The sequence below is a fragment of the Triticum aestivum genome, chromosome 2A (genome assembly GCF_018294505.1).
Source record: "Triticum aestivum cultivar Chinese Spring chromosome 2A, IWGSC CS RefSeq v2.1, whole genome shotgun sequence".
Taxonomy (NCBI): domain Eukaryota; kingdom Viridiplantae; phylum Streptophyta; class Magnoliopsida; order Poales; family Poaceae; genus Triticum; species Triticum aestivum.
Genome location: NC_057797.1, coordinates 710,496,689 through 710,513,012, shown reverse-complemented (window position 1 = coordinate 710,513,012; position 16,324 = coordinate 710,496,689). Strand labels below are relative to the sequence as shown.

Below are 16,324 nucleotides of genomic sequence, written 5' to 3'. Positions count from 1 at the left end.
GTGCGTCTGTCCCACAGTCCGAGTGTGCCTGCGTGCGATGTTTTTTTTTAGGGGTGCGTTGTTTTTTTTTTTTTTGAGAAGAAAAAGGGTGCGTTGTTTGTTGGGCTAGCCGACTGAGAAGTGAGATGGGTCAGGACGAGTAAGCCATTGTTTCTTGGGCCTTTTTTTCCCTCTGGACCCACTTTGTAGTAGATCCGCCCTGTGAGTCGAGAGGTGGCTCATAGGCAATTTTGCTACCTGGTGCATGGTTTTTTTACAACTGTTTTCCGCCGGTTTTTCTGGGTCTTTTCCTTGCGGTTTTTCCTGGCATGGTTTTTAGTTGTTTTTTCTTTTCTTTTTTAAATGCGTAAAGTATTTTCAAATTCAAAAACTTTTTGCAAGTTCGTGTATTTTTAATCAAAATTTCGTGAACTTTCTTCAACTTTATGTTTTCTTTTAATTCGTGAACGTTTTCCAATTTTTCAAGCTTTTTCAAGTCATGAAATTTTATCAAAGTAGTGAAAATTTTGAAATTCGTGAACTTTTTGTAAATTCACTAATATTTTTAAATTCCTGAACTTTTTCAAGTCGTGAGCTTTTATAAAAGTAGTGAAATTTTTGAAATTCGTGAACTTTTACAAATTCACTAATATTTTTAAATTCATGAATTCTTTCCAAATTTCACACACTTTTTCTAAAAATCATGAAAAAAATTCAAATCCATGGAGTTTTTTAATTGTGTGATGTTTTTCTGAAAAATGATGAACTTATTTCAAATTCATGATTTTTTTAAAAAAATATGATTTTTTGAATTAATAATATTTCGAAAGTCAACCAGTCAACATTATTTTTTCTTTCTTTTTGAGGCAACAGTCAACCTGGTTGAACCTGTCCAACCGTAAAAAACGAGCGAGTGAGAAGCTTCCTGCAGGCCGACCAATGAGAGCATGCGCGTGAGCACCAGTTTTGTTAGCAGCCGGCGCTGATTAGGGGTACTTTTTTTTTTGAAACTTCAAGACTTTATTCCTCATATCAGAGACAAATAGTTTACAATAGCCTGAGAAATAAAGTCCGGGATGTAGGCTTCCCAAAATGACGAAAATCTAATGCTAAAAGAGTGACTAGCTAATATATGAGCAACCTTATTAGATTTACGAAAACAGTGGGAGTATTCAGCATTTGCAAAGTCAAGAACAAGCTCTCTGCATTTCAGAATCGTGGCTATATTAGATCCAGTGTAGTCTTGATTCTGCACTGATTAGGAGTACTTGTGAGATGGAGAAGCAACGTGCGTGGAGTCCTGGACTCGAGCAACAGCTAAGATCGCCCCATGGATGTCCTCAGCGGCAGCGCACCAAAACATTTGAATCTAGTGGCAGTGACAACAACTGAAATCAAGCGGCGACAGTTGCCACAGCAACTTCAATGAGGTGACCTATTTCGTTCGCCGTCATTCATTTAGATTGGCGCGGACAAAGTCGACCCAACACGTCGACCTAAACGAATACACGTTCGCTTTTCGTCCGCGGGTAACCCATTTTTGGCCCATTTTAAGACGGATTTGCATCTGTGTGGACACGAAACGGGTGCGTGCGCTCGCCCTCTCCCTTTCCCGGGCCCGCTGGTCGGTGGCACATTGGCCTCCCCTCTCCCTCCCAGCCAACAGCAACCCTCGCCCGCCTCCTTCGTCGCCACCGCCGCCGCCCATTTTTTGCCGGCGACTCTGCCAACTGCGCCGCCTCCACATCCGCCCAGCACTGCGGCCCATTCCCCCCGTCGCCCGTCACCGCCGTTTTGCCGCCGGGGGAGCAAACTGCTTTCCAACGTCGCTCCCCCACCGCACAGCCGCCCGCGACCAAGAAGCCACCTCACCGTCCCGGTCAGATCCGACCGGCACGCTCGTCGGACGCTGGCAGGGCAGCTAGCTGGTCCGTGCGCGCCGCAACTCCCCTCGCCGGCCGTCTCCTTCTTCAACGCCCGCAAGCTGTTCGCTAGTTTGCCAAGGTACGAAATGACTCCGTCGACGAGTTCTTGTTCCACAATTTCCTTCGCGACTCTGACGATTCGTCGTCCGACGACAAGGAGGAGATATTGGCCGCCGTGTTGGTCCATCACCACCTAAACAGCCAGCGCCCATTATTCCGTGGTTCCATTCCGGGCCACCTTCCGGCGTTGAATTGCAACCGCGAGAGTGGGCATTTCTTTCTTTGGAAGGACTACTTTGATACAACAAACCCGTTGTTCAAACATCAAAAATTCCGCCGCTGTTTCCGAATAAGTAGGCATGTTTTCAACCATATTAGAGAAGGAGTGGTCGGCTATGATGACTATTTCGAGTGCAAAGAGGATGCCGTCGGCAAGATTGGTTTCTCCTTTTATCAGAAATGCACTGCCGCCACCCGAATGCTTGCATACGGAGTGCCCGGTGATCTCATTGACGAGTACGTCCATATGAGCGAGTCTACATGCCTAGAGTCCCTGTATAAGTTCTGTAAGGCTGTTATTGCTGTGTTTGGCCCTGAGTACTTGAGAGAGTCGACAGCTGAAGATACAACTTGTTTGTTGGCGATAAATACCAGAAGGGGCTTCCCAGGGATGCCTGGCAACATAGACTGCATGCACTGGGAGTGAAAGAACTGTCCTTCTGCTTGGCAAGGGCAGTATAAGGGACATGTCAGGACTTGCACTATCATACTAGAGGCCGTGGCGTTTCAAGATCTCTGAATCTGGCACTCTTTCTTTGGTATGGCTGGATCACACAATAGTATCAATGTGCTTCAGTGCTCGCCGGTGTTTGCTAGGCTTGCCGAAGCAACAGCCCACCGGTGAACTTTACTGTCAACGGACACAACTACGACAAATGATACTACCTGGGTGATGGTATCTATCCTCAGTGGACCACTATTGTCAAGACAATACCCAATCCTGTCGAAGAGAAAATGAAAATTTTTGCCTAAGAGCAAGAGAGTCCTAGGAAGGATGTAGAGCGTGCCTTTCGTGTTTTGCTATCTCGATAGGGCAACGTTCGGTATCCTGTTAATACCTGGAGCACGCAGAAACTGTGGGAGGTGATGACTGTTTGTGTGATTATGCACAGTATGATCGTAGAAGACAAGCGTCCGGAACATCTGTATAATCAAGGCTTTCAGTTTCAGGGTGAGAATGTTGTGCCTGAGCATGAAGTAGCGGCAATGTTTGAACAGTTCACCCAACTTTATGAAGACATGCGTGATTGAGAAACTCACGTGCAGCTGCAAAATGATTTGGTTGAGCATATGTAGGCTCATGTTGGCAACCAATAGATGTATCTTTTTATTCGTTTGCAAAACTATGTGAAACATTTTTATTTGTATCCGGCTCGTAAAACTATACTATTATTCGGTAAACTATGTTATTTGACAATATATTTGAATGCAAATCAATGTAATACTGACGGCCAGTCGGCACATATGGGTCAGCGTTTTGGACGCGCTGCCGACCCAAATCTAAAAGAGGGCGGACCCGGACGGGCGGCCGACCCAAGCAAACAAAAAACGAACGAAATCGCCGTATGTTTGGGTCACCCCATTGGAGTTGCTCTCATGGAGGCTCGTAGTCTGGACTCGATCGGTGGCGGCGTAAACTCGCTCCGGTGAGCGGGCACTGGCAACTGGCAATCGCACGTGGGTGGCGACAACTTGTCGCAATAAGCGTCGAATAGGAAATTCCCACATAGGCGACCAATTGATCGAGCCACTACAATAGTACTTCCTCTATTTCTTTTTAGTCTGCATATAAGATTTGGTTAAAGTCAAATTTTGTAAAGTTTGACTAATTTTATAGAAAAAATATTAACATCTACAATACTAAAGCTATATGGTAGGAAAGTTTATTTCATAATGCATCTAACAATATTGATTTCATATTGTGAATCTTAATATTTTTTTCTGTAAACTTAGTCAAAGTTAAGAAAGTTTAATTTTGAATAAATCTTATATGTAGACTAAAAAAACGGAGGGAATACTATTGTTGCCTAGCGCCGCCGTTGTACACCTCCTCCTCCACGTTGAATTGCTCGCCACCCACTCCACAACTCCTTACATCCTCCCCCATTGGACGTCCCTCCTTCACGCCGACCTGAAGCTATATCGGTAAATTCTTCAGCAATTCCTCAATTCTCAATCTCAGCCTTTTGGACACTCCCTCCTCCGCTGCTCAACCTGCCCTCTGCCCACCACCCGCAAGTGATGGATTCAGGGGAGAAGGCCGAAGAAGTGGAAGCAACTTCGGGCGGCGGCGGCATCCCGCAAACGCGCACGAGACATCGAGAATGGCCAGGAGTAGCAAACCTTTCTTCCCTCCTTGCTCTTGCTTGGTTTACATTTTTTTGTGCGACACCATGTTTGAATTTTTTTTACGAGAAAACTTCCGATCTATTCATTTTTAATCATGGCAGTACAACAAACATAAATAATAATAATAATTACGTCCAGATCCATAGACCACCTAGCGACGACTACAAACACTGAAGCGAGCCAAAGGTGCGCCGTCGTCATCGCCCCTCCCTCGTCGGAGTCGGGCGCAACTTGTTGTAGTAGACAGTCGGAAAGTCGTCGTGCTAAGGCCCCATAGGACCAGCGCACCTGAACAGCAACCGCCACAAATGAAGAATAAAGTAGATCGAAAGGATCCAACCCGAAGACACACGAACATAGACGAACAACAACCAGATCCGAGCAAATCCACCGAGGATAGATCGCCGGAGACACACCTTCACACGCCCGTCAACGATGCTAGACACATCACCGGAATGGGGGCTAGGCAGTGAGACATTTATTCCATGTTCAAGTAGCCGTCACTGTCTCTAAATAGGACACAAACCCTAACAAAACTCGAAGGAACTACGAACAACGAAGCCCTCCCCCCAGCCCTTGCCAAGATACACCGTGCCCCCATAGCGCTAAGGCCACTGGAGACGAGGCGGACCTGCAGTGGCGCCGGCGAGAGGCACAAACCCTAGATTTATTTTAAAGGAGGAGGCGGCGGCTACCAGGGCTTGACCGAAACTCCATTTGAATGTGCTTTTCACCATGTTTGGATTTAAAGTGTATAGTACAGAAATTAGAAGAAGGCACTCAATTTTGCAGGTAATTCCACCAGATTGTGTTGGTGAAGTATCTAATCTAGCATGTCAATGCTGATGCCGTCTCCGAAGGCAAATTGAAGACTATGCCGCTCCTATTCTCCGTAGACCTTTTTATGTTTTTTCATGTTTTTGTAGTTGAATTTCTTAGAGCTTTTAAACCTTCAAAATTTTAGACTTTAAATGTTCCTTCTGGTTAAGTTCAAGTCCCGGGTCCATCACTGCCTGAAACAAATTGACAGTAGCTGACCAAACCTCCGTTTTTCCTTACTGTAATACACAACACAAACCTCGTTGTAGAACACGCATGAGTATTGAGACCTCGAGTGGTCGATACGTGTACCAGGCTGCATGCATGAAGAGAAAAATCTCACAAAAACACACGAGGCCGGCCGGGTGCATGCATGATATTGTGGAGGGGGTTGTTGGGATTGGGAGTTCCATATCCAACAGATTTTTGCTGGAACGTGACACCCGCGCTCGCTGCACACAGCGTGACAGCCGCCACACTCACCTTTGGAGAACTGAAGGAACGAAAAGGTCAAAATCTTATGCACGATGGAGCAAGGATAAGCACTGCGAAATGGCCCTTGACCTATTTTCCGTTAGTGATAGCTCCATATCTGTACACGGGAACGGAAAATTTCAGTAAAAAAGTGTCACTTGTTGGCACATTGGTCGTACAGCCGATCGTGCCCAACGTCACGTGCATGAAGTATAAAGCTTATAGAAAACATATGCAATGTTAGTTCCTTAGTGGGTGTATTATTTCTTAAAACGGAATTTTTGTTTCCGGCCTCTGTATCGGGGTAACGTCACATTGCAAGACCTAACAATGTCTGTCGTATTTTATTTTGGAGCGAATTCTAAAAACAAAATAAAAGCTAGATAAGCGAACAAGAATGAAAAAAGATTACATGTTCTAACGTGGCAATCAACCGGAAGAAAAGAAGGCTAGTATTTACCTTTTTAATGGTCGTTCTACATGACCACGTCCAGTTCTCTTTACGTTGTACTGTCGGTTTTCCTTGACAATTATCAGACCTAAGATGCTCTTTGAGTGTATTTCCCAAGAAAAGTGCTACGGATGCTAGAAAACAATGCATCATTATTAAAAAAAAACCTAGAATGCATAGAAAAAAATGCTTTGGGATTCGTCCAAAAATAGTCGTAAAGCATAGAAACACTTTCCAAGTTGTATTGCCCTCATCTAGAAGATACACAAAGTCTTTGATGAAGGAACTCAAAAGGACAACCAACATCATACGTCATCCAAATTGTCCAAAACCAAAGAAAGGGGATCAATGTAGAATCAAGACCGTCTAGTTACTTGCAAGTGCGCCAACAACTAGTAGCAAAGTATTCGTTGCTCTTTGGGTACAACCAGTTGGAGATGGTACCACGGGTTATATTCAATTAGTGTGAGTGACGACCTAACAATATGATTAATAATGCTACATGTAATTTTGTTGCGGTAGTAATATATTGTGCTTTTGAACTTTCTGTTCTTCCAATTCTGTAAGAACGGATACTTTGCAATCAATATAAAGCTGTTTGCATCAATCGATGCAGAGGGCCTGATTAATTTTTTTTTTTACGAAAAAACCGGTGCTTTGGTATTCGTCTAAAAATAGTTGTAAAGCATAAAAACATTCCACATTTTTTTTGCTCACCCGATCACCCGACATCTGCATCTAGAAGATATACAGAGTATATAATATTGGACTACCACATTGTTTGATGAAGGAAATCAAATTCAAAAGGACCACGGCCAACATCGTCATCCAAATAGTCTGGGCGATCTAATTAGAATCAGCATCTACTACCAAAGAAGTCCATCACCACGACCTCAAGGCATTCCCTCCCCACTATCATACGTACCGTCCTGGAACTCCAGCTTCTGCAAGTTATTAGTGGATCGATCGATGCATGTTGCGAATAAAAAGAAGAAGAAGAAAGAGCCATTATCCTTGTCAAGTTCTTCCACCCAAAAATGGTGTATGCATTAGTTTCCACGATGGATATTTAGGCACGTGGTTATTCCGTATAAACAAACAGTTAGTGGGGCTGTGAGGAAAAAATCAGCCGATCATACGTAAGCTAGCAATGTTAGTAGGAGTATCGTGGATGCCTAGTCAAACTACACGGTGATATTAGTGATCGATTATAGCTGTTGCTAGTGTACCATGTTGCTGGAGCATGCAGCTAGCCCACTACTCCCCGGCCACCTTTATGCCTGTATAAATTGGCACCCCGATACGTGCTTGCAATCCACAATTACCAAGCTCAAACACTGGCTAGCTTACCCTGACAGACATTGTTAGGTCTTGCAAGTGAAGCTAGGAAAGAAAAACCATGGCGGCTTCCCGTGCCTTGGCTGCACTGCTTGCTGTGGTGGTACTCGTGGTCTGTTCTCCGGCGCCTCGTGTTCTGGCTACTGACCCGAGCCAGCTCCAGGACTTCTGCGTTGCTGATCTAATGAACCCTGGTATATTTTTTGCAAAGAAGAAGATTTGCTCCCTCTTTTTCAACTTACTTAAAGTTCTAGCTTTTTCTTTGTCAAAGTTTTCTATATTTGACCAAGTATATATATAGGAAATATAATATCTACAACATGAAATATATGAATAGTACAATAACATATTTACGATGAATCCAATAAAATCTTTTTGGAACGGAAGCTACATGATTAATTTCTTTCATGCAACATGGTCGATATATGCAGGCATAAAAAACTAGTATTGTGTTTCCTGTTATTTGTTTGATTTGACATATACTACTCCTCAGATAGCAATGTAAAAGTACATGCTCTTTTCTAGCTTTCTTACACATTAACAATATTGAAGATATTCTCTAAAAACAATATTAAATATAAGAAAAGTGGCCAAACTATAAATGCATACTTGCACATCAAGTGAACTGTTTCATTGTTCAGGACTTCATGTTTCGATCACTTAGGTTAGTCGAAGCAATAACATCCATTATTAGATAGTAAACATATTTTAAAATTTTATGTAGAACTTGATCAACTTAGAATAACTATATTCAACCTTTGGCACTTGGAAATTGCTGCAACATGGTAAGATTTAACTTTGGATGTGCAACTGTGTATACATGCAGTGATTGTGAATGGGTTCGTGTGCAAGAACATGAAGATGGTGACGGCGAACGACTTCTTCTTGCCCGGGCTTAACAAGCCGGGCAAGTTGAACGCTCAGGGCTCAGCGGTGACACCGGTGACGGTGAAGCAGCTGGCGGGGCTGAACACGCTGGGCATCTCATTGGCGCGCATCGACTTCGGGCCCAACGGCGGGCAGAACCCACCCCACACGCACCCTCGCGGCTCCGAGATCCTCACCGTGATCATGGGGCAGCTGCTGGTGGGGTTCGTCACTTCCAACCAGGCGGACGGGAAGAACCTGCTCTTCACCAAGCAGCTGGTGGAGGGCGACGTGTTCGTGTTCCCGCAGGGGCTCATCCACTTCCAGGTGAACAACGGCAAGGTACCCGCCGTGGCCATTGCCGCGCTCAGCAGCCAGGACGCCGGCGTGATCACCATCGCCAACGCCGTCTTCGGGTCCACGCCGCCCATCAGCGACCTCATCCTCGCCAAGGCCTTCATGACAGAGAAGGACACCGTCGACTGGATCCAGGCCAAGTTCGCACCGGCCATGAGCGGCAATAGCAGCATGGGCGGTGGCGGCTACATGCCGCCCGGCGGCAACAGCACCGGCGGCGGTGGCGGTTACTATCCTGGCATGCGCAAGCAGAAGCCCTAAATGACGGACGGACGGCCATCCTATAGGTAAAGAAAAAACAACAAGCCACTGGTAAACAGAGTGTGGTGTAGTAAGTCGTGTACCAGCAGGTGTTTGTGGATCGAGGGGTACGTACGTATACGTGCTAGCACTCGGTCGTGTCAAATAAATAGTGCCCAAAGTGCACCGGTGTACTAGCTAAATGCTGTTAAATTTCTATATGGAATAATAAATTCTAAGGTTTGGTCATAATTTTTGCTAATTCTCAATCGACGGAGAAATATCTGAGTCTCAGCCAACCATTGCCTGGTGTTATTTAGATTCGTTCTGAAGTACATTTTTTTAAGGTGAGTACTTATTTTTCGGTCGTCACATGGCTTATGGTAGTAGGGTTTTCTTCTGTAATTTTATTCAAACTCATAAAAAAAATTAGCATAAGAAGGGCCTCCCCTCCGATTTCCGTTAAAGAAACCATATGGTGCTCCTAATAACAAACTAAAGCATAAAAGAAAACAGCAGCATCCGACAATTAACATCCATTACATCAGATAGCCCAAGACCAAGACCAACCAAAAGCTAGACTAACCCCGGCAAAGCCAAAGGGCAACGACGATGCGCGAGGATTAAGCAGGTTCCAGTGACTGCAAAGTTTATATACATCGCCAAAAGATGAGGGTGAAACTAGAAGTCAAACAAACACTACGAACAGCATCCAGCGAGAACGCAGACAAAGCATCATCTTCGATCTTCAGGATCCAAGCCTGCAGACACCATATCTCCATCCATACGACGCCTTGTATATCTCACTTGCTACATGCTTGAGAAGTTTTGCCCCTAGCATCAACACCTCTTCTTGCTCCTCCTTCTGCAATATCGACCAGCCCACGATCCAGTAGCAAATCAGCTTAATCAGAATCAATGGGTCGGTATAGATTTTGTTTTCAAATATAATATTGTTTCTGCACTTCCAAAGAGTCCAGAAAACAGCAGCCGAACCAACAAGTACACGCTTTTTTTATTATCCTTAGAAAAGCTTCTAATCCAACTCCCAAAACAATTGTTCAAAAAGTTAGGCACATAATTTAAGCTAAATGTTGTTACACTGTATAGCTTCTGTATATGTGTACATATGTTGTAACATTGTACCTCACTCATTATATATATGTGATAGGCCACTTCTAAAGGGTTGTGCCGGTTCCTCCAAACTTATTGTCTTACATGGTATCAGACTAGATCAAAACGCTTCCGCCTAAAACCCTAACCAGCGCCGACACCGCCGCCGCCGCCACCCTTGCCGATCGCGCCGCCGCCGCCATGTCCAGCGCCGCCGCCTCTAGCTCCTCCACTGCCGGCTATCTGCCAGCCTCCCTCGCGGCCCTCCTCTCCCGCCCGCTTGACTCCGCCGCGGTGCAGTCGTTCCCGATCGGGACGAGGAGCGTCGGCTCCTTCTTCTCCAACCAGCCCTCAGCCTCCTCGTCGTCGGGCATGCGCTGACGATCCACATGTCGGGTGCCTCATCGCCCGACTCCATCGCCGCTACCGTCCCGCCCCTCGTGCTGCAGGAGCCCGCGTCGGCCTGAATGGCCGGCCTCTCTGCATCAGGCCCTGCCCCCGTGGCGTCCGCGCCGTTGGCTGCTCCACGCTGGCGCTGTCTGCCCCTATGGCGTATATGCCTCCGGCAGCTTACTCCACGGGCTCGTTGCCGCCACCGCCGTTTCACTTCGGCAACCTCATCACCATCAAGTTGTCGTCTAACAACTATATCTTCTGGCGCGCGTAGGTCCTTCCGCTCCTTGGGATTCATTACCTGCTTGGCTACATCGACGGCTCTCTTCCTTGCCCCCCGTGCTGGTGGACAGCGTGCACGGCCCGGTCTACAATCCGGCACGCCGTGTTTGGACAGGGCAGGATTAGGCGAACCTCTCCTCCATCCAGGGGTCGCTCACACCGGCTGTTGCCGGGCTTATCATCTTTGCCAAGCGTCTCAGGAGGCATGGACTATCCTCGAGCGCTCGTTCGCGGCGCAGTCGCAGGCTCGTGTCAGCGCACTTCGCCGTGAGCTTGGCGAGTGTGAGAAGCTCGACTCCACTGCTACGGAGTTCTACAACAAGGTTAAGGCTCTTGCTGACACGTTGGCGTCCATTGGACAACCACTCACCGACTCCGAGTTCAACTCCTTCATCGTTAATGGGCTCGACGAGGAGTATGATGCCTTGGTTGAGATCATCAACAAGCGGGGCAATGTTGGAAATATGCCCTAGAGGCAATAATAAAATGGTTATTATTATATTTCTTTGTTCATGATAATTATCTACTGTTTATGCTATAATTGTGTTATCTGGAAATCGTAATACATGTGTGAATACATAGACCACAACACGTCCCTAGTGAGCCTCTAGTTGACTAGCTCGTTGATCAAAACATAGTCATGGTTTCCTGACTATGGACATTGGATGTCATTGATAACGGGATCACATCATTAGGAGAATGCTGTGATGGACAAGACCCAATCCTAAGCATAGCTCAAAGATCGTGTAGTTCGTTTGCTGTAGCTTTTCCGAATGTCAAGTATCATTTCCTTAGACCATGAGATTGTGCAACTCCCGGATACCGTAGGAGTGCCTTGGGTGTGCCAAACGTCACAACGTAACTGGGTGACTATAAAGGTACACTACAGGTATCTCCGAAAGTGTCTGTTGGGTTGGCACGAATCGAGACTAGGATTTGTCACTCCGTATGACGGAGAGGTATCTCTGGGCCCACTCGGTAATGCATCATCATAATGAGCTCAATGTGACCAAGTGGTTGATCACGGGATCATGCATTACGGCACGAGTAAAGTGACTTGCCGGTAACGAGATTGAACGAGGTATTGGGATACCGACAATCGAGTCTCAGGCAAGTAACGTACCGATTGACAAAGGGAATTGTATACGGATTGATTGAATCCTCGACATCATGGTTCATCCGATGAGATCATCATGGAGCATGTGGGAGCCAACATGGGTATCCAGATCCCATTGTTGGTTATTGACCAGAGAGGCGTCTCGGTCATGTCTGCATGTCTTCCGAACCCGTCGGGTCTACACACTTAAGGTTCGGTGACGCTAGGGTTGTAGAGATATTAGTATGTAGTAACCCGAAAGTTGTTCGGAGTCCCGGATAGATCCCGGACGTCACGAGGAGTTCCGGAATGGTCCGGAGGTAAAGATTTATATATAGGAAGTCCAGTTTCGGCCATCGGGAAGGTTTTGGGGGTCGCCGGTATTGTACCGGGACCACCGGAAGGGTCCCGAGGGTCCACCGGGTGGGGCCACCTATCCCGGAGGGCCCCATGGGCTGAATTGGGAGGGAAACCAGCCCCTAGTGGGCTGGTGTGCCCCCCTTGGGCCTCCCCTGCGCCTAGGGTTGGGAAACCCTAGGGGTGGGGGCGCCCCCCACTTGGCTTGGGGGGGGGGGGAGCCACCCCTTGGCCGCCGCCCCCTTGGAGATCCATCTCCTAGGGCCGGTGCCCCCCCAAGGCCCCTATATAAAGAGGGGGGAGGGAGGGCAGCCGCACCCCTTGCTCTTGGCGCTTCCCTCTCCCTCCGTAACACCTCTCCTCCCCGCTTGCGCTTGGCGAAGCCCTGCAGGGATCCTGCTGCATCCATCACCACGCCGCCGTGCTGCTGGATCTTCATCAACCTCTCCTTCCCCCTTGCTGGATCAAGAAGGAGGAGACGTCTTCCCAACCGTACGTGTGTTGAATGCGGAGGTGCCGTCCGTTCGGCACTGGGTCATCAGTGATTTGGATCACATCGAGTACGACTCCATCAACCCCGTTCTCTTGAATGCTTCCGCACGTGATCTACAAGGGTATGTAGATGCACTCCTCTCTCCCTCGTTGCTAGATGACTCCATAGATTGATCTTGGTGATGCGTAGAAAATTTTAAAATTCTGCTACGTTCCCCAACAGTGGCATCATGAGCTAGGTCTATGCGTAGTTTCTATGCACGAGTAGAACACAAAGTAGTTGTGGGCGTCGATATTGTCAATTATCTTGCCGTTACTAGTCTTATCTTGATTCGGCGGCATTGTGGGATGAAGCGGCCCGGACCGACCTTACACGTACGCTTACGTGAGACTGGTTCCACCGACTAACATGCACTAGTTGCATAAGGTGGCTGGCGGGTGTCTGTCTCTCCCACTTTAGTCGGATCAGATTCGATGAACAGGGTCCTTATGAAGGGTAAATAGAAATTGGCAATTCACGTTGTGGTTTTGGCGTAGGTAAGAAACGTTCTTGCTAGAATCCTATAGCAGCCACGTAAAAACTTGCAACAACAATTAGAGGACGTCTAACTTGTTTTTGCAGCAAGTGTTTTGTGATGTGATATGGCCAAAGGATGTGATGAATGATATATGTGATGTATGAGATGATCTTCTTGTAATAGGAATCACGACTTGCATGTCGATGAGTATGACAACCGGCAGGAGCCATAGGAGTTGTCTTAATTTATTTGTGACCTACGTGTCAACATATAACGTCATGTAATTACTTTACTTTATTGCTAAACCGTTAGCCATAGTAGTAGAAGTAATAGATGACGAGACAACTTCAAGAAGACACGATGATGGAGATCATGATGATGGAGATCATGGCGTCATGCCGGTGACAACGATGATCATGGAGCCCCAAAGATGGAGATCAAAAGGAGCAGTATGATATTGGCCATATCATGTCACTATTTGATTGCATGTGATGTTTATCATGTTTTACATCTTATTTGCTTAGAACGACGGTAGCTTAAATAAGATAATCCCTCGTAATCATTTCAAGAAAGTGTTCCCCCTAACTGTGCACCGTTGCGAAGGTTCGTTGTTTCGAATACAACGGGTGTAAGCCAGATTTACACACGCAATACACTTAGGTTGACTTGACGAGCCTAGCATGTACAGACATGGACTCGGAACACGGAAGACCAAAAGGTCGAGCATGAGTCGTATAGAAGATACGATCAACATGTAGATGTTCACCGATGTTGGCTAGTCCGTCTCACGTGATGATCGGACATGGCCTAGTTAACTCGGATCATGTTTCACTTAGATGACTGGAGGGATGTCTATCTGAGTGGGAGTTCATTGAGTAATTTGATTAGATGAACTTAATTATCATGAACTTAGTCTAAAATCTTTACAATATGTCTTGTAGATCAAATGGCCCATGTTTTCCTCAACTTCAACGCGTTCCTAGAGAAAACCAAGCTGAAAGATGATGGCAGCAACTATATGGACTGGGTCCGGAACCTGAGGATTATCCTCATAGCTGCCAAGAAAGATTATGTCCTAGAAGCACCGCTAGGTAACACACCTGTCCCAGAGAACCAAGACGTTATGAACGCTTGGCAGTCACGTGCTGATGATTACTCCCTTGTTCAGTGCGGCATGCTTTACAGCTTAGAACCGGGGCTCCAAAAGCGTTTTGAGAGACACGGAGCATATGAGATGTTCGAAGAGCTGAAAATGGTTTTCCAAGCTCATGCCCGGGTCGAGAGATATGAAGTCTCTGACAAGTTCTTCAGTTGTAAGATGGAGGAAAATAGTTCTGTCAGTGAGCACATACTCAAAATGTCTGGGTTACATAACCGCTTGACTCAGCTGGGAGTTAATCTCCCAGATGACGCGGTCATTGACAGAATCCTTCAGTCGCTTCCACCGAGCTACAAGAGCTTTGTGATGAACTTCAATATGCAGGGGATGGAAAAGACCATTCCTGAGGTATATTCAATGCTGAAATCAGCAGAGGTGGAAATCAAAAAGGAACATCAAGTGTTGATGGTGAATAAAACCACTAAGTTCAAGAAAGGCAAGGGTAAAAAGAACTTCAAGAAGGATGGCAAGGGAGTTGCCGCGCCCGGTAAGCAAGCTGCCGGGAAGAAGCCAAAGAATGGACCCAAGCCCGAGACTAAGTGTTTTTATTACAAGGGAAGTGGTCACTGGAAGCGGAACTGCCCCAAATACTTAGCGGACAAGAAGGCCGGCAACACCAAAGGTATATGTGATATACATGTAATTGATGTGTACCTTACCAGTACTCGTAGTAGCTCCTGGGTATTTGATACCGGTGCGGTTGCTCACATTTGTAACTCAAAGCAGGAGCTGCGGAATAAGCGGAGACTGGCAAAGGACAAGGTGACGATGCGCGTCGGGAATGGTTCCAAGGTCGATGTGATCGCCGTCGGCACGCTACCTCTACATTTACCTACGGGATTAGTTTTAAACCTCAATAATTGTTATTTAGTGTCAGCTTTGAGCATGAACATTGTATCAGGATCTCGTTTAATTTGAGATGGCTACTCATTTATATCCGAGAATAATGGTTGTTCTATTTATATGAGAGATATGTTTTATGGTCATGCTCCGATGGTGAATGGTTTATTCTTAATGAATCTCGAGTGTAATGCTACACATATTCATAGTGTGAATACCAAAAGATGTAAGGTTGATAATGATAGTCCCACATACTTGTGGAACTGCCGCCTTGGTCACATAGGTGTCAAACGCATGAAGAAGCTCCATGCAGATGGGCTTTTGGAGTCTCTTGATTACGAATCATTTGACACGTGCGAACCATGCCTCATGGGTAAAATGACCAAGACTCCGTTCTCTGGAACAATGGAGCGAGCAACCAACTTATTGGAAATCATACATACCGATGTGTGCGGTCCAATGAGTGTTGAGGCTCGCGGTGGCTATCGTTATGTTCTCATCCTCACTGATGACTTGAGTAGATATGGGTATGTCTACTTAATGAAACACAAGTCCGAGACCTTTGAAAAGTTCAAGGAGTTTCAGAGTGAGGTTGAGATTCAACGTGACAGGAAAATCAAGTTCTTGCGATCAGATCGTGGGGGAGAATACTTGAGTCACGAATTTGGCACACACTTAAGAAAATGTGGAATAGTTTCACAACTCACGCCGCCTGGAACACCTCAGCGTAATGGTGTGTCCGAACGTCATAATCGCACTCTATTGGATATGGTGCGATCTATGATGTCTCTTACCGATTTACCACTGTCATTTTTGGGGCTATGCTTTAGAGACTACCGCATTCACTTTAAATAGGGCTCCGTCGAAATCCGTTGAGACAACACCGTATGAATTATGGTTTGGAAAGAAACCTAAGCTGTCATTTCTAAAAGTTTGGGGATGCGATGCTTATGTCAAGAAACTTCAACCTGAAAAGCTCAAACCCAAATCGGAAAAATGCGTCTTCATAGGATACCCTAAAGAAACTATTGGGTATACCTTCTACCTAAGATCCGAAGGCAAGATCTTTTTTGCCAAGAATAGGTCCTTTCTAGAGAAAGAGTTTCTCTTGAAAGAAATAAGTGGGAGGAAAGTAGAACTTGATGAAGTATTACCTCTTGAACCGGTAAGTAGCGCAGCTCAAGAAAATGTTCCTGAGGTGCCTGCACCGACTAG

The 16,324-nt window shown here is 46.1% G+C and overlaps 1 protein-coding gene across 1 annotated transcript; it reads left to right on the top strand.

Moving 5' to 3' along the window:
• The first annotated feature begins 7,374 nt into the window (after positions 1-7,374).
• Positions 7,375-9,108, top strand: LOC123186092 (germin-like protein 4-1). Its single transcript, XM_044597889.1, has 2 exons — positions 7,375-7,589; positions 8,222-9,108. The coding sequence occupies exons 1-2, from the start codon at positions 7,457-7,459 to the stop codon at positions 8,878-8,880; spliced, it is 792 nt and encodes a 263-aa protein (XP_044453824.1). The 5' UTR covers positions 7,375-7,456; the 3' UTR covers positions 8,881-9,108.
• Positions 9,109-16,324: the final 7,216 nt, after the last annotated feature.

Excerpts from the sequence above, each read along its gene's own strand:
- LOC123186092 (XM_044597889.1), top strand. The coding sequence starts at position 7,457 with ATGGCGGCTTCCCGTGCCTTGGCTGCACTGCTTGCTGTGGTGGTACTC. Across the intron at positions 7,590-8,221 it reads TGCTGATCTAATGAACCCTG|TGATTGTGAATGGGTTCGTG; the intron begins GTATATTTTTTG and ends GTATACATGCAG.